The sequence below is a fragment of the Drosophila obscura genome, unplaced genomic scaffold (genome assembly GCF_018151105.1).
Source record: "Drosophila obscura isolate BZ-5 IFL unplaced genomic scaffold, ASM1815110v1 contig_179, whole genome shotgun sequence".
Taxonomy (NCBI): Eukaryota; Metazoa; Arthropoda; class Insecta; order Diptera; family Drosophilidae; genus Drosophila; species Drosophila obscura.
In genome coordinates this window covers 3636599-3660317 of record NW_024542766.1, presented here as the reverse complement: position 1 = coordinate 3660317, position 23719 = coordinate 3636599, and the positions used below count along the sequence as shown (strand labels likewise).

Sequence of the window (23719 nt, the reverse complement as noted above, 5' to 3'; positions counted from 1 at the left end):
GCTTTATACATGAAATTTTTTAAATTGTAAAGACGTGAATTTTATGGTGTTTTTCGCACTTGTTTTTAGGGATTCAGGGACTTGTTTTAAGCATTTTAATTAAGCTTACGTTTTATGTTATTTATTTTTCAGGTATTTTCTGTATTGTTTATACGTCATCTTATTATCAGAATTGAATTGCAGTAAATATTGGTTTTTAAAGGCAGATTGCTATCTCTCTGTTTTAATCTGATTTGGTTTGTTTTTTTAATTATTCCTTAAATTGACTCTACATTTCTTTAAAAAACCACAAAAACCTTTGTTCTTGACATAAATCTTTTTCCATTTTCTATAGATTTTTCCAATTTCAAAGATTATTTTCGTTTTAGTTTATTTTCGATTGTTCGTAACATTTTTTTCTGACAATTCTTTAAATGCCAGAAAAATGTTTTTCTTGGAAAATGCATTTTACTGTCTGCTTCTATGGGGGGAGAATAGTGGGGGGTGCACCCCCATTGGGTTGGATGATTTTTGTTGTAGTTTTAGTTTTTTGCTGTTTGTTGCACGTTGCAATGAACCGGTTTAACTAGTCAACAGTGCCGCCACCGCCGCCAGACGTTGCACATAAATTGCATTTTATTTTTAAAAACCCGGTAATAAATTGTTTCATTTATAATTAGAATTTTTCGCCAGTCTGACAGCAGCAGCAGCAGCAGCAAAAAAAAGGCCAACAAAATGGAAATGGAAAAACTAACAAGGTGCGAAAATATAGGGGGTGAGCTTTTTAAGCCTTTGTTTCTGCTGCTGCTGTTGGTTGACCTTCGCATATTTGTGGCAGGAGCTGGTTGCCGCTTTTTATTCGACGCGCTTTATTAGCTCAATTTTACAACAAAAGCAACACAAAAGGGAAAGCCAGTGTCGGATGTCGAAGCTTTTGATACACTTTCCAGTCGATCGTTCATATAAATGTTGTAGGTGGATGTGATTTGATGTTGATCGAAAATTTGCAGAATTAAAAAGAAAAACATTAAACTACATGAAGGACTTTTTTCTCGATGGTGCAAACATGTGCACAAAATCATGATACTCTCCTGCAAAGCGTACAACAATGCTCGGACAACAATGCAGTCGCAGTCGCTGCCTGCTGTTGCAGTCGCAGTCGATGTTTTTCTGCCGCTATTTTGCGGTCGCTGCGTTGCGGTCTGCGTCGACGCTGGACTTGGCACCAAAACGTAAAGCTCAACGCATTCGCAGCGTCTCTCTTGCATGTGGAAATCGGCAAAGCATATTACGTTATTACGTTACAGGCACCAACAACAGCATCAGCAACAACAATGCCACAAAAACAACAATGGAAACAGAGACATTACAGTTACAAAATGAAACTAAAGAGGCAGAGCAGAGAGGGGGAAAAAAACAGCAGCAACGCACACACAAAAGGCGTTGACGGGACAGTGGCACGCAGACTTGTTGGTGGGACTATTTAATTAATGTTTTAAGTTTTTTCATCACAAATTGAAAGTATTTTGTTGAAGAGTTTTGCTAGTAGCTTTGGTCAAGTATTTTTGGCTATCATTTCACTTTAAAGTCCCACTGTACTCTTTCGTAAACACAGCAGCACACACATTAGTTTATGTGCTCTCACTCTCACTTGCTCTCTTTCTCTGCCAGCCGCTGTCTATTTTCATCATTGATTCTTAAGATCATTTTGATCACAATTAATATTCACTTTGTATTAATTCGTCCATCTAGGTTCTCTCTTATCACACATGCTTATTATTTCACTTAAAATTCCAACTGCATCATCTTGTGATCAACGCCGCTTCCACCAACAGTGCTCTCTTTCTTTCCCAGCTACTGTCTGTCTCCGCCAACGACCCACATGCAGTGGGTGGGACTTTTTCTTTAAAGTTTATGATTTTCAGAAGTTTATTTTATAACTAACTTAATTTAATATTTCATGCACGTTTTCTTGATTATTCTATTATTAATTCTTAACACATTCCACTGTCCACTGTGAGTAGCAACGCCCGCATTTCATTTATTCGACTCACTGTCCACTGTACCAGCAAAAACGGCACCGCAAAGCAAGTGAAGAGTGGCGTCATCGCAGCTTCCCACTGCAGCCCACTCTCACTCTCATTTGCTCCGTTTCTTTCGCTCTCTCTCTCTCTCTCTCTGTATCGTAGCCACTGTCTGTCTCCATTACGTCTCTCCGAGACTACCGCCTGACTGCAGCTGTGTTTTTTTTTCTTTTATTATTTTCAAGTCCAACGAAAGTGAAATTGCTGCCGCTCCCCTTTCCGTTGGTTTTGCTCTCTTCTCTTTGCCAAGCTTTACCTAGCTTTACCTGTTCGCCCCTACCCCCTCTTGCTGGTTGTTGAGGAAATGAAGCAAACATGAAATTGACATAATCAACACGCAGCTGTACCTGGTGCAGGCGCGCGGACTGTTGGGGGTTAGGGGGTTGCCTCTGCAAATGTCTTTAAAAACTCCTCTGTCGACGTCTCTGTCTGCGTTACAGGTTTTTGTGTCGCCTTGTTGCTTTTGTTTTTGCGGTTGCTTTTGGTGTAGTTTTTTTGTTGTGTGTTCAATGAGCGCTGGTGCGTGTAAATATGTAAGAGTCGCCTTCAACCGGCTTTTTCGTGCAATTTTTTTGCGTTTCTGTTTTGATACCCTGCCAGCAGAAAGAGGGTGTTATCGAAGCGAATATAAGGGCGAAATTTACAAATTTATTTCTTATCTGATTTTTCTCAAATTTTCCACAGAACGACAACAATTCTGAATCGTTCTAATACTATATCACACGCAGTACCGTTCCACCTGCAGGGTACCAAACACTTCGGTTAGCTTTCTTTCCTGTTTCAGTTTGTAGTTTATTTTTGCGTTTTTTTGTTATTTTTGCGCTGGTCAGTTTGGCGTGCTGTCAGTCAGTTATATACGCGAATGCGAACAAGTTGAATCATCTACCATATAGGAAATGGAACTGCAGATGAAGTAATCCCACAGTGTCTGCCCTGCCCTGCCTCCGCCTCATGGCATGGAAATTACACAGTCAAAACGCATCACCAGCCAAAATCAACCTGATGCACACACACTCATACCCATACCCACCCATAGAGACACTAAAGGGCAAAGCAAACGATAAAACACCGACAGGCACAAACGCCCAAAGGGGAAAAAAGAAGATGAAGAAGAAGAAGAAGCCAAAAACAAACAAAAGCAAGTGTTGAGTAAGAGAGAGGGACGGACAAAAGACAACGGGAAAAATGTGCATCCAAAACGTGCACGGTTTTTTTTTCGACTCCCGCTCACAGCAGAGAGGGAGAGCCATATATGCGGCAGATCTCTTCAGAAGTTTTTGGGGGCGTTCTTTGTGTGTGATTAAATTTTATTTTTAGATTGTCTTATATTTATTTTAGCGCTTTTTTTTTGACGAGCTTCTGACACTTTTTCGGTGAATTATTTATAAATAATTTATGAAGCTTATTGTTCACGGATTTCTTTTAATGATATGTGATGTAATAGTTATTTTTGTATTAATTTTAAAGTTTAATTCTTTGATTGATTATTTTAGTTATTATTAAAACGTATGGCTCTTTCTTTTTATAGGAACGGGAAGCATTTGTAGATATTAAATGCCAGCTGTTGTGACATTTCAACGCTCATTTAATTTTGATGTATTTTTATAAATTACTCAGGCACTTTTTCATTTCAATTAAATTCGCTTGAATGCATTGCATATTATTTCGCACATGTTTTTGTATAAAAACCGAAATTGCAACATGTGGAGTGGCTTCACTCATTTAATTAACTTTTTACGATTATGGCCGAAATTTGCTCAATTATTTTTTTTGGTTTTATTTGTTTTAATTTTTTTTAAGATGCCCGCGAATTGGTTTGGATTTTTTGTTGTATGCTTAATGTGTTTGTATTATTATTATTATATGCAGACAAAAATCACAAAGCATAAATACAAATAACTAGATGAGCTTCCAAGACCTATTTTTTACCGTTATATTACCGTTTCCAAATTATAACAATTTGGAATAGAGGCGCGCGCGGCTTTTGCGGTTTATTTTGTATGTTTGTTTTTTGCAAACTTTTTGTCGGTTTTTGGTTTTTTCTTTTCTTTTCCTCACTTTTTTCGACCACCATGCGTTTTGCATGCCATAACACACACCACACACGAAACAAAAGCAAACAACTAAAAAAACACAATTCCGTTTCGTATTCGTTTGGTGGGTTTTTGCTTTTGCTGGATCGATCGTCGGTCTGCGCCTGCGCAACGTTCGCGTCTCCGTCTTACGTTTTCTTTTTCAGCGTCCGCTTTCAGCGTCTGTCTTCGGAAGACTGAGTAAGCTTTGGCGCTCGACACCCGACAAAATACAGTAAGAGAGCGACGAGACGAGATCGGAAAACATGAGAGGGTGAGAGAGAAAAAAGCTTTGGGGGCCAGAGCTTTTACTGTTGCTAATTGCCGGCTAAGTGAGTGTGAATTTATGGGGCACTCAGAAGATCAGTAGGGAGAGCACAGCACGGAACAACAACAACAAGGAAAAACCTGACCGGGAACTTGGGGGCCGCCCCGACACAGCGACAGGGCTATTATTCCTGATCAGGGACCTTGCCCGTCTATACTTTGGCATACTTTCGAAAACGAAACTGAAACTGAAACAGATTCCGAAACTGGTTCACTTTGGGGATGACCTCACACAATGTTAATAAGAAACATTACAAAATTATATAAATTTAATCAGCAAGTCAAGAATATCGAAACACCTGTCACATGGAAGCCAAAGCAAATCAAAGCATACAAAAAGCAATTAAAAATAACAAAATCCATAGATACCCTTGCACTTATTGATGCCAAGCAAATGTAGCCGCTTGCTTATGGGTAATTTGTACATCGAATGCATTTACATTTCCTTTAAATTATTTGAAAAATGCTCCCGAATGAAACCCAAAGGAACTGAAGCTGTAGATTCTTGTGCAAAATACTTTGATGCCTTCTCTGCATTCCATACTATCAAACCCCTTCCAAAGAGTACATCAAAAGCTTACAGTATTAAATGCTGAAAATGATATGCACCTGCTGGTACTAGCTGTAGTGTCCGCTAATTGAATTAGCATCTATGGCCGGCTGGTTAGTAATTAATATTTAATTTGCTAATTGAATTCCTGCCGAAGCGACTACCGTGCCACGCACCATCACCACGAGTTAGCCTCTGTGATCTGTTGCCAGGCCATCCATTCAGCCATTCAGACAGAGAGGAGAGCTCCACCACTGGCAGATCTTGACAGTTGCAAATTTGGTTAACAAACATACACAGAACAACATCTCGATTGCAATATGCTAAGCTACAGAGTCGCAGACGCACCGTCAACATCTTTTATGATGTGCTAAATTAGCCATAAAACGCACACACAAATATCATTGAATAATGCATAATAAATGAAACATAAATGCGCACTTTGAACTATCCCCAAATGTGTACAGAAGAAATTGGCAAAACATTAGATAAGCTTTGGTTTGTTTTGAGCAATTTATTTTTATGCCAAATAAATATGCACTAAAGATTAGGATGAATATTAAATATGTACTTTGAAAAGTTGTTAAATTTTATGCAAAAAGATCGGAAATTACTTTAAAAAAATGAACTGGGAAAATAAAATATGGAAAAATCGATTCTATGCATGAAAAATGGTTAATATAAATGTTCCAGTGTTTGATTAGAATAAACCAAATACACACAAGGAACACAGATATTTTTTCTTTTTGTCTAAATTCTCTATAAATAAAGAAGCGAATTTCCGCAATGCATTCCAGTGATTCATTCCCGTCCAATAAAAGAACAAAAGATGAGAAACCCAATCGACCCCTGCGCTCCCCACAAAAGTCAATGCGAAACAAATGTTTACTCAGCCAAACTCATCGGCAGCCTCAAGTTCGTTGCCAAAGTCTTTTGTTCTAGCGGCATTTGTATGCTAAATTATCACCTTGGTGAGCGGCAAATAAAAACCAGAATAATCCAAAACAGCATCCGACAGCATCCCGGAGCAACCACAAAGTTAATTCAACGAAAATCCAGACACAAGGTCGCGGCCCAAGCGGTCAACGACTGGACTCCGGGAATGGACAATCCAGCTTGAAATTAATATTCCCTTTTCCGTAATAAATACGTTGATTTGTTCAAAAAAAATTAAAATTAATCACTCGACAACAGCAGAGAAACAAAATCAACTTCTGAGCTACGCAACAAGTGGCTACCGTTTAACATTTAAACATTAAATGAAAAATAAAAAAAAATACGGATGTGTCGCCAGTGTGTAGAGCCAAAAAGACGCTAAAGCTAAAGCCATTCGAGGACGGTCGTTGGTCCCTCGATGCAAAGAACACAACTACAGAAATTGTTTCTTGCAAGAAATGTGCATACAAAAAAATGAAAAAAAAGATATAGCGTATAGTACGTGTTCCATATCAAAAATGCACAGCACGCGGCGGTCAATTTTTGTTGGTTTTTTTGGTAACCTGCTCGACTGACTCAGTTTTTGGTTTTTTTTGCCACTAAAAGCATTCATAACTCAACTGCCAGACGTCGACACCGCCACCGACACCGGCACCAGCACCGACCGAAAACAAAAAGGGAAAGGGCAGTGTAATGGAAAATTATAATGGAAATAAAGCGGATTTTGCCGACTCTGCTCTCTGTGGATGCCTCTCCTCTCCTCGCGTGCCTTGCACTTTGTCCAAGTTCAAGGTGAACCACGACCGGGCGATCTCTCGGTATTTCAGGGCAATGAGAGTGCATTAAAACCGATGAGATGGTAGATTGTTCAACGAAATGGTATGCTATGGTAATTGTAAACTGTTTATAATGAAATATCACCCCGCAATGAAGATGGTAAATGGAACAGATAAACGCAAAAATATGTGTATAAAAATTACATGATAATTTGTAAATAATTATTATTACAAGTGGAAGCAATGGAGATTGACGAAAGATATGGTTAAAATATTCCTCAATTAATGGCAGGTTTGTGATTGCAATACACATTATAAACTATACTCGAAACCAGACGCATAGGGCAGCTTAGAGCCCTGCTAACCCAAGGCCAGATATAACTGGCACCTAAGCTACCTTTTGAGTGCCAAAAGCACAACCCATAACTGCCACAATTAGCCTCCAGAACCACCCATGTTGTGCTGTGTGCCGTGCCGCCTGTCACATCATCATCATCCACATCCACATTCACGTTGCTTGTCAAAACAAGAAACAAGCCAACGAACGAACGTACAAAAAAAAAATTGTATTAAAAATTAATTAAACAAAAAATGTTGCCACTAATGTAAGAAACAATATAAAACACATTTGGCGCTTGCACTTGACCTTCCCCCAGAGGCATGGCAAAACCCCCCCCCCCCAGAGGTGCCCCTCTGTACAGGTGTACAGGTGTATGCATGCCGCGTAATTCGTTTCAGTTTTTTTTTGGAATTTTCTGTGTGTTTGAACTTCATGAATTTAATTTGTGCGTAACATTTTTGTTGTTGTTTATAGTTTGTCGAGCTGGAAATCAAGGCGAATGAATCGACTGAAATTCAATTTCGGAGGAGACTGGTAGTGGTAGTCGGGGGCTTACATGGCGTATGAGCAATTTGCTTTATTTATTGCAAGTACGACGGGGTCTGTGTGGCTGCCGCTGTCTCTGCCTCTGCCTCTGTCTCTGTTTCTGTGTCTGAATGCGTGTGTAATTGTAATTGACATTCGGTTTGATTACTTCCTTATTTGGTTTTAAACAAATTTCAAGTGACGCATAGTCATCGTCGTCTGGCAGGGGTTTTGACTTCGGTTTTACATGGGAAAATGTAGAAGCAGAGACACGATAATTCATTTGTTTCACACGGTAAACAGGGAAATATTTCATCAGGATTTAAGCACTCATTTTAACTCGACTTTGATTATATTTCAATAAACTTTCTTATTCCAGCCCGAAAGGCAGTTTAGCCGACCGAGGAGCGTTGCTGCAAGACGCGCAACACGTGGTAACCTCCATGTGCCCTTGCTACTGCTATGCAGAACCCTCACACAAAGTAATTGTAATTACATAGGCCACAACATTGACTGGGGGCCAGCCACACTTATTGTTATCGAATGTACGAAATCGATTTTAATTATTTCCAGTGGGTGGAAACCACTTCCGAGCCACACTTCTTCTTCTGCTGCGAGGTGGCGTTTTGCCTTGAGTTACTGCCATAATAAGCCCGTTCAATGTTCCATGCGAAATGCTACTGCTGTATGTAAATGTATGTACCGACACATTTGCTGGCTTAATTGTCAATCATTGTCAATCAATCAGACGGGGGCACGGGCCACCCAACAAGAAATCCACACACACACACAAAATTTGACACTGAGTTTTCAAGAGACTTTTGTGCGGAAAAACCTTTTAAAGTTCAATCAACTGAACGAACCACAAGAGATTTAATCTACATTTATTTTTTAGACAATTTTTTTGCAGGCTCCCCCCCGATATCAATCAATATCAGTTATTCGGGAGTTTATCAAAGCTGTTGAAAGGCAACGGGAAGTGGAAACAAGCCAAGTCACAACAGAATAATAAAGTAACAGAAACAGAAACAGAAATCAAATCAAATAGCTCCCCAAAAACCCAGCCCAAAAGCAACTCGGACTGTCTGTGAGCTCGTGCCTCGAGGTTAGCCTTGCCCATGGCATACAAATTTGCCAATTGATTTTTGTGGGATTTTGGATTATTATTATTATTTAGGTCTCTGCTCGGGTTCAAAACTATTAGCGCCCGCATGCAAAAAACCAGAGCCTCGATAAAGCAATCAAAATTGGAACAATACATCAAGCGTAAAACAAATAAAATAAAACATTTTGGCCAAATACAGTGGGGAACGTTGCCGAAGAGGAGTTTATAACTAAAAGAAGGTATAGAAAGTGAATCTCTATTTTTATTGATAGTAATTTGCTCTCCGTTGATTTGCTGTACAAATTTTCCTTAAGCGAAAGAACTTTATTTAAAGGAATTAAATATTTAAATATTTAAAGGTAATGACGCGTAGCTGCAGCCTGGCTAGGCATCATCCTAGTGCACATCCATGCCCATGCCTATCTTTCTATTCAATCATGTGCCGCACTGTACAACAGCCTGTATGTACAACTGCCGCTGGTGTACTGCGATTGTTGCCCATGTCTTGTTTTGTGTTGTGTTTCGTGTGTTGACTGTTTGACAGTTTACCCTCTACTGGTTTTTAATTTTTGCTGCACGGGGGCCAGCCACTTCAAAGCTGTAGATTTTGATCGATTTTGACGTACAAAAATAAAAAGCGAAACTAACACAGGCATTTTAAAGGCGACTTTAGCCTCCGAGGGCCCTGAGAGGCTTAATGTTTTAATTAGCACACAACTTGGGCAAAGCAGAGGTCGCCGTGCCGCCTCGAGCCAGCGCCATGCAGGCCGGCCTAACCACGCCTAACCAAGCAGAACTTGGGGAAGGCAGTGTGAAAAAAAGAGAAGCTTTGATTTGTATTATTAATAATCGCCACATCCAAAAGCGCATTCATTTTCAAGTTTCACACAATTTTTTCCATGTTTTTTTTTTTAGCAACTTCTAAGCCAAAACCTCAAAATACAAAATGCCTCACTGAACAGCAGCGCCACTACACAGATCCCCCCCACTACATGTACATGTGCTCCTTGGGTACTGTGCCATTGTCTCGGACAATCGTTAGTTAGTTCTTGAACTCGGCTTTTGAACTCGGTGCTCTCGGCATCGGTCCATAACTCCATAACTAATCGCGAGCTACTCGGCTGCGTGTTTGGCCAGAGAGATCTTGACATGAGGAAGCCATTCCGGCTGCCATATTGTATTGTAATGACTGTAATTAGTCGCCAGTGCAAATGGTACGAGTATTTTTCTGTTTTGGAGTTCAGTGAATCAAGCAAAAAGTTAGACAAAATAATTCTAACATTCAATGATGAACTATAGAATTATCCGAGGCATAAAGAGGGTGAGGAAATAAACTAAAAAATACACCTTGAGGTAGCAGTTATTAAAAGATAGAGATATAAATATTATAGGATTAATTTTACAGAGGGAAAAAAAACAGGAATTAAAAGAACTGAGCTGCAAGCTAAAGCAAAAGGTTTTGTAGATGTAAATGTAAAGCTGCTGGTAAAACCGCGCCTCTATTTTATTCATTATTAATAATCTCTCAAACACACACATTCTGGGGGCGGACCATAAATGGTTACAAAAATAAGCGCAGCCTTAATCAAAAAAGTTTTATTGAAATATTCATAGAATGCTGACATTCCCATGGCTCCATCTGATACGTCACCTTTGTTCTGTCAATCTGAACATCCAGCACACAAGTATAGGATTAAAACATATGTACATACATGGCCACAAATATATCTAGATATATACATATATATGTATATGCATTTATCTATGAAATTGACAATTATGGAGACAATTTATCGATTGAAACAAAAGACTTGAATAAAAAACTTGTTTCACTTGATGAATTTTTTTTTGTTGTTATATGTTTGTTTTTTTTTCAGTTGGTCAACGCGTTGGAGAGCTGCATGCAAAAAGTGAAAATATTATGCCATATACTCTATCTCGCTCTTATACTCCCGGTATCCACCCCACTCTATCGCTCTATCTCTGTCTGTCTTGGGGTGGGATTACGATTACCTTGTTCGCAATAAATCCAATGAATAATTTTCTCAATTTCGTTAATTGCAATTAATTTCATTTGTCGTTTCTCCTTCATTGTTCTTGGCCAAGTATGATATTAAAAACACTGAGCAAAATTTTAAGTTATAAAATAAAATAAAAATATATTTTCTAAATATTTTTGTAGGGATTTTAGAAATTTCTGCTATAATGAGTTAACATTTTTTGACATTTTAAATAGGTCTAAAAATCTTAGAAAATCCAAAACTCATCTAAAACTGATCTATGATCATTAAAAAACATTTCTTGGCTTCTCTCAGTGTAGATTTATGCAAGTTATGTGCAATTATTCAATTAGATCTGACATGACTCGCACGGACCCCAACTGGATAGCACTGGCATTGTTTTCGATTCAGTTTCTGTTTCTGTTTCAGTTTCCATTTATTAATTATGTGTTGAAATGTTTTAGTTTTTCTCTACTGAGAGCCAACTAAAAAAAAACAATTAAAAAAGGTTAAAGCCATAAAAAAAAAAACAAACTGAATGAATACGCCTCAAGATTAGCATCCAAATCCCAACTGAAATCTGAGATCGTGAGGGATGGGTTGGCGGATGTTTATAGTGCGTGTTTCTTGATCTTGATTAGCCTCAAAAGCAATGGCCATTTAATAATGAATATCCAAATATCACAGCAACAGCAATAAATGATTATCAAGGCCATGGATGAGTTGGTCTTTTGTAAGTATTTACATAGTCTGTATGGGGGGGCCCTCCATGTATCCGAAGGTCGTTTTGTGGCAGAAGAGTCGTCGTGGGAGGGAGGTAGGGAGGCTCATGGCGCGAGTCGTGGTGTAAGGCAAACACTTGACTAGACTGTTCTAGAGCCACAGCCAAGAGCTGTGTGCATGGCCTTGGTTTTTTTTGTTTTTTTTGTTTCTTTTGTATTGAACGCTAGAGAAAGTTTTATTTTTCTTGAACAATATTATCAGTTCAATATCTAAGGTGCGGACAAATGTTACACAAAAAAGATAACAACTCTGAAATTAATTTAAAATGTTTACGGAAAAGTTTTGACCCCGAACTGGTCAATATTTGAATCACTTTTGAAATTGCTACACGAACTCTTTCACACCACATTAATTACCGGATTCGCTCAACACAACAATAAACACAATTTAAAGAACCAAACAACAACAAAAAACAAAAACCAAACATCAACTCGGAAAACAAATTTGTATCATTTGTTAGATCGTTCGTTTAAATGTTGTCTGTGTGCGGCACAGCAACACAACAACACAACTCAATTAATTTCCAAACAATATTCAAGTTCAAGTTTATTAACCTTTAGTTCAAAAGTGCAAACATCAACAGATTAATAGATTTAGTGGCGCTTTTCCCAGACAGAAGGTTAAGCGATTTGTGTTCGGCGGCTGCTTTGAAGTACCCGAATTAGCTGCAGCAAAAAAAAACAACAACTGCAAAGTTCAGAATGGTTCAAGAGTGTTCTAAGAAGTTTAAAGGTTTGCAATAAAATGCCAACATTTTCCCACTTACCTCACATTTTTACATTTGGGTTGGGGTTGGGGGGGTGCCTAAAAGGAAAAGAAAATCTTTAATTAAATATTTGCATATTTCAACAAATTAAATTAATTTCTATGCCAACAGCATAATTATAGCCCACCCAAAAATCCTATGGGTATATAAGTATATGGACATACCGTAATGGATTACCATAAGTATGGGCATGGCTGAATGGCTGAATGGCAGAGAACCCCAAAGACCAAGCAACACAAACAATAAGATATTAAAATGCTACTATGATTGGCCAGACTTGTTGCCTGCCGCCTCGTGAGGGCATTCGAGCGTGCACTTTGAAGGTTAACGATGGGGCTGGGCTGCGGCTGCGGCTGGGGGCTGGGGCTTGGGGGGTCCGCGTTTGCGATTATTTAAGAGCATTAATTGGAACATCATTGGAGCACAGCGCCAGCGGGAAGTTGGTCTTAGTTGGCGGAAGGTTATCATCACTGACCATTTGGCGGAGGGGGGGACCGCACCAGCTGTGCGCAATTATTAACATTCTTTTTGTGTTACTAGAAGATTTCTCTGTCTGTGCAGAGCAGCTGTCTAATCTGCATCGTGATTGTTGCATGCATGCCATAAAGTTCAGGGTCAATGCGGGTTAAACACCTGCGATTTTTCCATGCAAAACGCTGCCAAAGGCCGCTGCAATTTGTTGAAAATCGCGTGCATCTAATTAATGATTAGATTTAATGGGAAATGCCTTTAAATGTAATACAAACTTCATCAATTTAAACTTTAAATAAAAAAACACTATGAATTTGAATTTAAAAATACGCGCCACAGCAGCCAGCGATGTATCGATGACGTTCGAGCTGATTCCGGTATGGGAACCACTTGATCCGATAGCTACTAGTTCTTTTCGTTTTACATCGATAACTTTATACGATATTTGTGGTAAAGTGTTGGCTAACATCGAATGTGCCAGTGCTGCAAACTTTTCAGCAGAAAAAAAAGCCAAAAAACAGCTGAAAAGGCGCAATCGGCAGCACTGATTTCAGCTGACCGAAAAACAAAATTCGCAAAAAACAAATTTAAGAAAAAAGTTTCGTATAACCCCAAACAAATGGAGTTAGCGGACACCTACTACAGCAAAGATGAATACGTGGAGACGGCAAGTAGCAACAATGTTGCAAGAATCCCTTTGGAGCAAGACAAATTTGATGACCTCATCGTGTCCATTGGCCAAAAACTTTTTTGTTTGTTTGTTTACAGGCGTCTGGCAACAAAGTGAGCCGCCACACAGTGCTCTGTGGCTCGCAGAATATTGTGCTGAACGGCAAGGTGATTGTCCAGAGTGGAGCCATCATACGCGGCGACTTGGCCAATGTGCGCGCCGGGCGCTACTGTGTGATTAGCAAGGATTCGGTGATACGACCGCCGTACAAGCAGTTCAGCAAAGGCATCGCCTTCTTTCCCATGCACATGGGCGATCATGTGTTTGTGGGCGAGGGCGCCGTGGTGTCTGCGGCCTCAGTTGGCTCCTGCGTTTACATAGGCAAAAATGCGATTATTGTGAGTATTTGGCAGCAGGTTATCCACTCAAATCACACAGCATAATCTCTCTCTCTCGCGCCACTTTTAGGGTCGTCGCTGTGTAATCAAAGACTGTTGCATCATTGAGGATGGCGCCGTGCTGCCGCCGGAGACGACTGTGTCCAGCTACATGCGATACACGGCCAAGGGCACCATTGAGGGCGGTCAGGGTAATCCCTACTTTGTGCCTGCCGCCATGCAGGACGAGATGATCAAGTATACAAAATCATTCTATGAGCATTTTGTGCGCACTCCGGCACCAGCCAGCTGAACGATGGGGGAAGGGTGATTCGATATTTGATATTTGAATAAAATGTATATTAGGTATTATATTTATTATGCACATATGATGGCTAGTTGTTTTTTTAATCTATCAGTCCCGTCTCGCATTCGAAGGCCTCGTGGGCGATCTCAAAGATCGGATAACTCATGCCCGTGCGACGAGCTATAACCGCAGCCATCTCCTCCGAATTGTTCTCCTTCTTGGGCTGCACATTCCTGTCCAGCAGCAGGGTGGTGGCTGTATTCCTGCAATTGGACACTGTGGCGGCAATGTGCAATGGCGTCTGTTTGCCCTCCGATTCGGCATTGACATCGGCACCAAACTGCAGCAGCAGCTGGGCCACATCGGCATTGTTCCACTTGCAGGCAGAGTGCAGCGGTGTCCAGCCCAGATCGGTGCGGGCATTGGGATCGGCCTTGTGCTGCAGCAACAGCTTGGCAATGTCCACGAAATTGTTGTATGCGGCCCGATGCAGTGGACTGTAGCCATCGCTGTCCCTGGCATTGACTGCATCCGGGTCCAGTCGGAGGATTTCACGCACCTCACTGATACGATTCTCGTTGACGGCCCACAGTATCATGCGTTCAACGCTGGCTGAGCATTGAACCAAGATAAAAAAACTTTGTAGAAGAAGAATTTAATCTGAATTTGTGCCGCTTACCCTGGGGATTCTTGTCCTCCTCAATGAGTTCATCGGCGTCGTCGTCCCAGCCGCTCACAAACATGCCGCGCGGCACCTTGGCATTTCGCAGCTTCTCCACTTGAGACTTTTCATCATCCGAGTCGTAGTCGTCCATTGTTTAAATTGTTTTTAATATTTTAAATGTGAAAATCTTGTTTTGCGTTCCGTATGTGCGCAGTCGATAGGTTTGTTTCGATATCGATTTTTGAGTGTGGCATTGCCCAGCACTGTTTTGCAACACTCTCCAGCAAGAAGCAGCATTTTCCATTAATTTCGCTTGGTTTTTGTTTACATTTTTGAGCCACGCCATGTCCAATCCCCAGGAGGAGCTGCTGCCCCCCAGTGCCGAGGATGATGAGCTCACTCTGCCGCGGGCCAGCATCAACAAGATCATCAAAGAGCTGGTGCCCACGGTGCGCGTGGCCAACGAGAGTCGCGAGCTGATATTGAACTGCTGCTCGGAATTTATCCACTTGATCAGTTCGGAGGCGAACGAAGTGTGCAATCTGCGCAACAAGAAGACCATCAATGCCGAGCATGTCCTGGAGGCGCTGGAGCGACTGGGCTTCACCGATTACAAGCAGGAGGCGGAGGCGGTCTTGCACGACTGCAAGGAGGTGGCTGCCAAGCGACGCAGACAAAGCACAAGGCTGGAAAATCTGGGCATACCCGAGGAGGAGCTGCTGCGCCAGCAGCAGGAGCTGTTCGCCAAGGCGCGCGAAGAGCAGGCACGCGAGGAGCAGCAACAGTGGATGAGTATGCAGGCGGCGGCTATGATCCAAAAGCCACCCCACGCCGACGGCTCCATTGCCAGCAAGCCCAGTGAGGATGATGACGACGACGACGATGATGACTACTAGTAGACAGTTTGTTTTTTTTTTTTGTAGCGTGTGCTTAATGTAACCTTAATCTTAAAATATATTGCCATAAGTTGAACTATCAGCTAATCCCGGCCAGATTGTCTGGTTGCTTTTGTTCCTCCTCCACTCCTCGCTGCTCCTGCTTGGCGTTCAATTGCAAGTCCACTAGTCTGGGCATGGTTTCCGGCGCCCTATAGGTGCCGGGCACATACTTTCCCAAGATCTCTGTGTGCACCTTCCAGAAGTGCGATGAAATTAGATCTTCGTGCAGCGGTACAATGGCCTGTCTGCCCTTTTCATCGTTATCTCCGCCATCGCTGATTACACGCTTCCGCAGCAGTATCGTGCCCTTCCGGTACATGGCTGGCAGATTGTTGTAATTGATGCCAAACTCCTGGAATAGCAATTCGTTTTTATCCGCCGAGAAGGTGCCGCGTAGCCGTTCCTCGGCCTTTTGGTTGCTCAGTCCCGACTCCAGCACCAGCTTCCAGAATGCGGTATTGTACAGATTATTCACATGGACATCGGCCTGCCGCCAGCTCAGATAATCCCTTAGGTTCTCATCCGATGGATATAGCACCACGCGCCCATCAAAGCACGGGGCATAGGCCAGGGGCTGGTTCATCCATTTGGGCCACTGCATCACATAGCTCGTGGAGAACAGACTGGTGACGTAGGTCAGTAGCTTCGCTGAGCGCCGCTTGAATGCCGCCGTCTCCTTGCGAAACACAAACGAGTATTCATCGCTCTGGCCGTAGGCGAGGACAACATCGCGGAACTCCTGCATCACAGCCGTGGCAGCCGCATTCATTACATTGAGAGCTACAAGGAAAGGTTCGGCGAATCATAATCTTGTTGTTCAGTTGGGTGTTGTCTTTACCATTCTCGTCGTTGGGCTTCTCAAAGTTGTGGGTCTTGGAGAACTTGTGAAATTTCTTGCCATCAATTCGAATAACAATCCACACATTGGGCAGAATGGTGTCGTCCTGCTCGTATGTTTTCACATACTCATATCTGCTGCAGGCCATGCTGCGTCTGGGCAGCTCTCGGGCAGTGCTTTTAGCTAAGTTGTGGTTTAATTTATTCAAAAATCCGAGTAAACGCATTTAGAGTTTCTTTTTGTCAGGCGACCGCATGGTAACAGCTGATTCGGTTGCAACAGTTTACAGCACTGTCAACTATCGCATGAATAGTGATGGACAATGAACAATGGCCGATACTGTGACTGCCTTGTGGCGCGATTAATCATTTCTTTCTTTATATAATATTAGCAGTTGCATATGGATATATATTATATATTTAGCACTTTCTTTTATTTTCGTGCTGAATTTTTGCTTTCCAACTATAATTCGCAGCTGCATGAACCGTGACTCAATCTCAGGCCCCTTTCCCAAAATGTGACGCAAAATCATCGAAAAAAGATTCCCATCCCGAACAAAGTATTAAGTGAAATTATGAGCATCAACTACGAACAAAATGCCGCCGATGAAAAGTTTGCCCAGGCACACAAAAGCGTCAGCCTCTCGGACGACGAGGGCAGCGAAGGCAATGCAGAAACCCCGACAACAGCAGCAGCCTCAATAGATGCCGGCCAGGAGGATGCGGCAGGTGGCTTGGTGTACAATGAGAGCCAGGAGGGCGGCGCTGCAAACACCCACGTTGTGGCGCATCATTACAACGAGCTGAAGGAGGGCGGACGCAGGGATCGACAGAAATCGAAGATATTCTTCATGCGCAACTTCAACAATTGGCTCAAGAGCCAGCTGATCAATGAGTACATGGCTCTGATAAAGGAATCGAAGCGCGTGGGCGATGCACTGCGAGTGCTGGACATGTGTTGCGGCAAGGGCGGCGACCTGTTGAAGTGGGAGAAGGCCGCCATTACGCATATCATTTGCACGGACATTGCCGAGGTATCGGTGGAGCAGTGCCAGCGCCGGTACCAGGACATATTGGAGCGCGCCGAGAAATCCAAGTATGCTAACAAATTTACAGCCGAGTTCTTTGCCTGCGACTCAACGCTGGTGCGTCTCCGCGAGCGGTATAAGGATGTCACCCTGCAGCTGAATCTAGTTTCCTGCCAGTTTGCATTCCACTATTGCTTCGAGTCGCCGGGCCAGGCCGATTGCATGATGCGCAATGCGGCCGAGTGCCTGGAGCCGGGCGGTTATTTTATAGCCACCATGCCGGATGCCTTTGAGATAATGCGACGAAAGCGCGAGGCTGGTCCAGATGCCGAAAGCTTTGGCAATGATGTCTACAACATTAAATTCGACTGCGAGACGGATCCACTGCCGCTGTTCGGCGCAAAGTATCAGTTTCATTTGGAGGGCGTCGTGGATTGTCCCGAATTTCTAGTCCATTTCCCCACTCTGGTCAAGCTGGGCCGCAAGTATGGCCTTAAACTGGTCCGTAAGACCACATTTGCCGACTACTACAAGGAGGTGCTGCCCCAGGGTAAAAATCTACTGCAGCGTATGTCCGGATTGGAGTCCATACAGCCGCAGCGCTGTGGCAATGATGAACAATTTGCCCATGTCCAGGAATTTCAGGCATCACAGCGGGGCAGACCGCTGGGTACACTCTCCAAATCCGAGTGGGAAGCAACAAGTGAGTGGCTGGCTAACAAATGTCTATAGCAACAAAACAAATTTTAACTTGTGTTCTCTTCTAGCTCTGTATCTGGTGTGTGCCTTCAAGAAATGCAAAAATACCTGGGATGCCAATGGCAAGCCCGTATTTGAGTTTGACGACTGAATATCGCCCCCCAACCACTCGCTCAGCAATATCGCATTATAAAATTCTTTAAACAATATAGTACTCAATCGCATGAACAGAAACTAGTTTTAAGCTCAAACCGCATGTTAAAAAATATATAATTACAAAGAACAATGGCAACTAAATGTAATAGGAATCTTTTGTAGTCTTTTTTTGAAATAATTTTGTTGTATCCTTTATACTTTTGTATAATTAAAAGTTGTATCCATGTATCATCAATTTAAAATTATGAAATTATACTTTGCTTGTGTTTATTAAGCGTAAGTGAAAATTAATATAAAATGTTCTATTATATACTATATTCATATATTATACTATTTGACTGCAAAATGGCCAATCTTTAAATGTTTTCTAGAATTTGCTAATGTTATGTCTTGGCTAAAAGAAAGAATTCTGCTTGATCACATAGTGGGTAATACATATGTATTTATAAAATAAAAGGAATTGTTTGATAGGATTTGTTTGATGAATGTTGAATGAGATCTTCTGATAGCATGAGAACAGAATAATATATAAACAAATTTATAAATAAACTTTATATGCATAGGAGATTAAGCTGCAGTTTGTTCTACAAGAGAATTACCAGGTATATATTAATATATTTAAGTACTTATTAATAGCAACGAGTTCATTTCGAGTTCAATGGATTTTTTTATAGTTCGCGATGCCTGCATAAAATTTTGCGATAACGTCAAGCCACGCACAGAGGCAGCTACTATAAAAAGCCGAGCAAATTCTGAGCAATCTTTAGTCTGATTTCAATATGCGCCACTGCCCGATCTTTGCTGTGACTATAGCTGTGCTGGTAGGCGTCGTACGCGCTCTGCCTTCGCTGAACCGAGAACTGACCAGCAGTTGATATGCGACTTTCTGAAAGGCGTTGAGACACAACGACACGAAATGCTACAGCCAGCAGCTCTTAGCCGCGATGCCATTAAAAACTCCCTGCCAACAAATTCAAGCTTCGAGCAATTAATACAGCGAGATCTGAAAATGGTCTGCAAGTTTCATGAGTGCGCTCAGATAATTGCTTTTTGGAATAAATTTAAAAGCCCGTACGCAGAAGAGATAATCGGCAATGGGAATTTCCCTACATATAATCATATATATATATTTATAATAATGATACAAATGTACAATATGTGGAAGTCCGAAAGTGGTGCCATAATCTACCAATTCGATGAAAAAGTGCAGCGAACTTCGCGGCAATCTGATGGATCGAATGACGGAGGAAGTGTACAAGAATCGGCAGGAGTTATCGAATTTAATCTATGCCTACATTGGCCGGCATACAAAGGTTGATCACAATATTTTGGAACCCATTAATAATGCTACAAAATCCAAGTGCGAATGTGTTTATTAGTTGCACTTTCTGAGCGATTCTGAATAAAGTTTTAACTTGGAAATACTGTGCAAAATAAACTTAAAATATTAAATATTTTATTTATTTGAAATAAAATATAATATATCTTATTTCTAGAGTATATTTTGGTTTGATTGCTGTAGGCAACAATATATCGGAACTTTATTGGTAATTTAGTTAAAAATCTTCTACAGAAACCAGCCATAGTATGCCAGAGACTAGTCGCAACATTTTCACTTTAGATTTCTGATATTTCCTATACCTAATATCTAGCAAATCTGTAGAGCCCACAAATTCAACTATAACTCTCCTATTCCTAGCCGAAACCACACCCAAATATCCTCCCTTCCTCTGCTGATAGCTTTGCTGCTGCTTAAGCATCAAACAACACTCGCTGGGGTCGTATTTGATTGCCCCAGCCCTTCCTCTATTGCTCTGTCAAAGCTCTGATAACGAAGCTTTTGTCGGCTGAGACGAGTTCGAAACTGGAAGGACTTGCTTGGAATCCAACTGAAAGCTTTGAAAAGGAAGCAGCAGCTCGCTCTCTCTCGCTGGCTAGCTTGATGGCCATTGAGAGCGCACAGCTGTTGCTTTCACAGCGACGGCGCCTTTGAAGGACATCGGCCAAAGGTTAGTCCTGACGTTTACGTTGCCGGGTCGTGCCTGAGACCGAGACCTGGCCTGTTTTGGCCTAGCCTGGCCTGGCTTGGCTTGGCATGGCTTGGCCTGGTCTCTTAGCCTAGCGAGCAGGCAGCAGGCGACCGAGTCATAGCCGTGTCGTGCCAGGCATTCAATGCATCAATGAATTATTATAGCTCAAGTGTAAATAAATATTTGATAACGAAACAAAGGTATGGGCTGGGTATGGGTATCGGGGGTTGGGGTGGGGTATCTGGTTGCCGAGTAACCCGGCTAACTCAGGTGCGTGGAACGGTGCTCGGGTATAAATTACGCCATTGATTGGTTTCGAGCCAACTGCACAAAACTTTATATTGGGGCAATCAGTTATGGTAGGTCTCTCTCCGCTCCGCTCCTCTCCTCTCCCATTCATTATATATGAGTACGAGAGTAGAGTATCCCTCTACTCTACACGCCCCTCCACACTGGACTCCCCCTTTTCTGTGTATCTGCTGTTGTCTGTCTACCACTACCCGCTACCCTCTCTCTCACTCTCTGTCTCTCGTTCTATGGTTTTGGTCTTGGTCTTGGGCTGTTTCTTACTTTCTTTTGTGGATGAAGATGCCCATTTATCCAAGTTCTTGTCAGATAATTTCATTATTTAAAGTTTTCCTCATAAAAATAAACTTTGGGTGTAAAGTTTAAATTTGTTTTGCACATACTGAGGGGCACACACACACACACACACAGATACACACCCATAGTAGCAGCAGCAGCAGCAGCAGAGGAGAGGCTGGCCATGGGTACTGGTACTGAACAAATTGTTTACAACAACGGGGCAGGCACGTGTAATACGTGTACATATGTACATATATATAATATATATGTATGTGTGATGTGTGCTGTGTGCTGTGGGTATATGGGTGGATGGGTACGCTTTGTTTAAAGTAGAGCGTGCGTATTTATAAGGCAAACAACAGAGGAACAACCCAGCCAGAGCCCCAGCCAGAACCCAGAGCCCAGTACCCAGTTACTCAGTACTCAGTACCGAAAGCCCAAAGCCCAGTACCCAGAGCCAACATGGCTAACAGAGAGCTGTTTACGTTTGCACACACGGCTTGTCCTGCCTACACCGCCCCATACGCCCCCCTCTCACAGGCACATTCTCTTGGCCAGGGCAGCAACAGCAGGCCCTCTCCGCCATGTCCTTCGCCACGACTCGCTTTGCACTGATTGGCCCTAATGAATCTTTTTGTTACCTTCTCCATGCGGCCGCCTGCGCATTGTACCATGCGGTCTATGTAAATTAGTTCACTTTTAACCCAAATCCCCGACAAGGGGCTGATTCTGATGACACCCAACACCAGCAACACCCTACCCCCACCCTACCAATCTCCGCCATGGAACAAATTAAAATTTTAAATATTCATGCCGCCTTTCTCATTTTGTAACTTTTGTTATAAGTTGTCATTTATTAATCCCAAAGATTGGGCATGAAAAAATAATTAGTGTAACAATTTGAAGCTGAACAAAAATGTTTCAACAATTGCAAAGAGCTCTTTTGGGAAGAATTTCTAGGGAAAATAAACCTACTTTATGCAGTCTGTAAAGTGTTTCTGATGTCTTCAGCGGAATTTTAATGTCAAATCAATACAATCATTCAGCCGGAAAATTCTGTTTAATTTCCCCATGAGAGGAATATCAATTTTGCGCGAAAAAGGCAGAGATAAGACCTGTCCACATGGAGCAGCATCTTCATCAGCATGAACCCCATGAACTGCACCATTGCTTTGTGTGCTACATTCTCGTGGTCGGTTCTTGGTACCCGCTCTTGGTAAAATTCAGCGATAACGTCCATCAACCACGCACCGATCGACTATAAAAAGCGCAGTAAATCCACAGCTAGCGACAGTTTGCTTTGAAACACTGAACAAGATGCGTTACACCCTGATCTTTGCTGTGGCAATAGCTGTGCTGGTGAGAGGAATAACCATACCGAACCTTATGGTATCCTAATTGAAGCACTTTCTTTTGCAGGGCTTCGCCAGTGCCACTCCAACGAGAAATGAAAAGGAGATGGTCTGTGGATTTCTGGAAGAGGTAGAGCTAGATCGAAACCAAATGCTAGAGTCGCTAAGCCGTAAGGCATATAGCCTTGGCAAGTCGGCCATTCGAATGCTGCCAGAGAATTCTGGTTTCAAGACGTGTCATTATTTAATGACCTCGACTTTTCGCTCCTCACTCAAACACCGGATGGGACAATTCGATTTTTGAGAAAGTTTAAGTGCGCCTACAAGCGACAGATACTCTGCAATAGGAGCTACCAAAGTCAGCCCAAGTTCCGGCAAATGTACGACAGCTGGAAGTCCGAAAGTAAGGATATAGTCAGTAATACCGAAAGCCAGACTAGCAGTAAGGTCCAAGATATAGTGAACAAACTGTGGCGCACATCGGATAATACGCAGGATCTGCAACGCATGTTCCTGGATCCATATAATGCCTACTTAAAGCGCAATTCAATTAACACTCACGAAATGTTCAACAATTTTCTTAATACTGCCAAATCCAATTTTGAGTGCACCTACGAGTTGGCCTATCTTTAGAACTATTTAATTGAGAATTTCCCATTATGCATTGCACACAAAATTTTAGTTGCGATTAAATAAATTTAAAAAATCGATTTCATATATAAATAAAATTGTAGATGCGTATTTCTGCATATATTAGTACGTTTATTAGCTTAGAATTTCTTGTGGTAAATGTCTATCGCTGTGATGAGCACCCGAACACCCCTTTGCCTTGTTCTTTAACGTCAATAAATATAAATAAACTGCTATCTGTATATATGTATATTTGTGCAATAAATTTGTTAAATTTTTATTGCTTTCCAATTTGTTGAATTACTTAAATAAAGGAAACAAATCCCCAACCAATTCAGTCAGCAGTCAGTCACACAAGGGTTAAATTCTTTAGCACAATGCCAGACCAGAGGAGTCCGCCCCTGTCCCTGTCCCAGCAGGCAGCCTCCTGTGTGTTGAGTAATGTGCATACGTGACTGCAATGTGTACGCCTATGTGTGTGTGTGTGTATGGGGCAGGTAGGAAATGTGTGTGCGTGTGTGTGTGCGTGTGGCCTTACAGTACGTATACGCAGTGTGTACAAACAAAATACATGCCGCAATGTTTATTTTGTAAGCCTCCTGTCCGAGGCAAGCGAGCGAATAAGTGTCTATCCATCTCGCTTCTGCACAGCTCTCATTCTATCTCTTTCTGGCCAGCTATTGCTGTCTCTCTTTCTAGCCTGCCTTTCTGTCTCTGCCTCTCTTTCTAGCC

General features: G+C 42.0%; 5 protein-coding genes across 5 annotated transcripts; 3 read left to right on the top strand and 2 right to left on the bottom strand.

The window, feature by feature from the left end:
* The first annotated feature begins 13222 nt into the window (after positions 1 to 13222).
* LOC111080773 (dynactin subunit 5) lies at positions 13223 to 14092 on the top strand. Its single transcript, XM_022376584.2, has 3 exons — positions 13223 to 13381; positions 13483 to 13782; positions 13853 to 14092. Exons 1-3 carry the CDS (start codon positions 13334 to 13336, stop codon positions 14072 to 14074), a joined length of 570 nt encoding a protein of 189 aa, XP_022232276.1. The 5' UTR covers positions 13223 to 13333; the 3' UTR covers positions 14075 to 14092.
* A 29-nt stretch (positions 14093 to 14121) lies between these two features.
* Positions 14122 to 14976, bottom strand: LOC111080774 (ankyrin repeat domain-containing protein 49). The gene is made up of 2 exons (XM_022376585.2): positions 14748 to 14976; positions 14122 to 14680 (listed from the first exon to the last, which is right to left on the bottom strand). The coding sequence occupies exons 1-2, from the start codon at positions 14881 to 14883 to the stop codon at positions 14169 to 14171; spliced, it is 648 nt and encodes a 215-aa protein (XP_022232277.1). The 5' UTR covers positions 14884 to 14976; the 3' UTR covers positions 14122 to 14168.
* LOC111078333 (protein Dr1) lies at positions 14976 to 15715 on the top strand. The gene has a single exon (XM_022372948.2). The coding sequence runs from the start codon at positions 15077 to 15079 to the stop codon at positions 15626 to 15628; it is 552 nt and encodes a 183-aa protein (XP_022228640.1). The 5' UTR covers positions 14976 to 15076; the 3' UTR covers positions 15629 to 15715.
* On the bottom strand, positions 15617 to 16788 carry LOC111080771 (probable tRNA(His) guanylyltransferase). Its single transcript, XM_022376583.2, has 2 exons — positions 16509 to 16788; positions 15617 to 16450 (listed from the first exon to the last, which is right to left on the bottom strand). Exons 1-2 carry the CDS (start codon positions 16732 to 16734, stop codon positions 15708 to 15710), a joined length of 969 nt encoding a protein of 322 aa, XP_022232275.2. The 5' UTR covers positions 16735 to 16788; the 3' UTR covers positions 15617 to 15707.
* Positions 16789 to 16978: 190 nt separating this feature from the next.
* On the top strand, positions 16979 to 18939 carry LOC111080770 (mRNA cap guanine-N7 methyltransferase). The gene is made up of 2 exons (XM_022376582.2): positions 16979 to 18238; positions 18303 to 18939. Exons 1-2 carry the CDS (start codon positions 17083 to 17085, stop codon positions 18383 to 18385), a joined length of 1239 nt encoding a protein of 412 aa, XP_022232274.2. The 5' UTR covers positions 16979 to 17082; the 3' UTR covers positions 18386 to 18939.
* Positions 18940 to 23719: the final 4780 nt, after the last annotated feature.

Excerpts from the sequence above, each read along its gene's own strand:
- LOC111080774 (XM_022376585.2), bottom strand. The coding sequence starts at position 14,883 with ATGGACGACTACGACTCGGATGATGAAAAGTCTCAAGTGGAGAAGCTG. Across the intron at positions 14,681-14,747 it reads GGAGGACAAGAATCCCCAGG|CCAGCGTTGAACGCATGATA; the intron begins GTAAGCGGCACA and ends TTCAATGCTCAG.
- LOC111080770 (XM_022376582.2), top strand. The coding sequence starts at position 17,083 with ATGAGCATCAACTACGAACAAAATGCCGCCGATGAAAAGTTTGCCCAG. Across the intron at positions 18,239-18,302 it reads ATCCGAGTGGGAAGCAACAA|CTCTGTATCTGGTGTGTGCC; the intron begins GTGAGTGGCTGG and ends GTTCTCTTCTAG.
- LOC111080773 (XM_022376584.2), top strand. The coding sequence starts at position 13,334 with ATGGAGTTAGCGGACACCTACTACAGCAAAGATGAATACGTGGAGACG. Across the intron at positions 13,382-13,482 it reads AAGATGAATACGTGGAGACG|GCGTCTGGCAACAAAGTGAG; the intron begins GCAAGTAGCAAC and ends GTTTGTTTACAG. Across the intron at positions 13,783-13,852 it reads TAGGCAAAAATGCGATTATT|GGTCGTCGCTGTGTAATCAA; the intron begins GTGAGTATTTGG and ends CGCCACTTTTAG.
- LOC111080771 (XM_022376583.2), bottom strand. The coding sequence starts at position 16,734 with ATGCGTTTACTCGGATTTTTGAATAAATTAAACCACAACTTAGCTAAA. Across the intron at positions 16,451-16,508 it reads GAAGCCCAACGACGAGAATG|CTCTCAATGTAATGAATGCG; the intron begins GTAAAGACAACA and ends CTTTCCTTGTAG.
- LOC111078333 (XM_022372948.2), top strand. The coding sequence starts at position 15,077 with ATGTCCAATCCCCAGGAGGAGCTGCTGCCCCCCAGTGCCGAGGATGAT.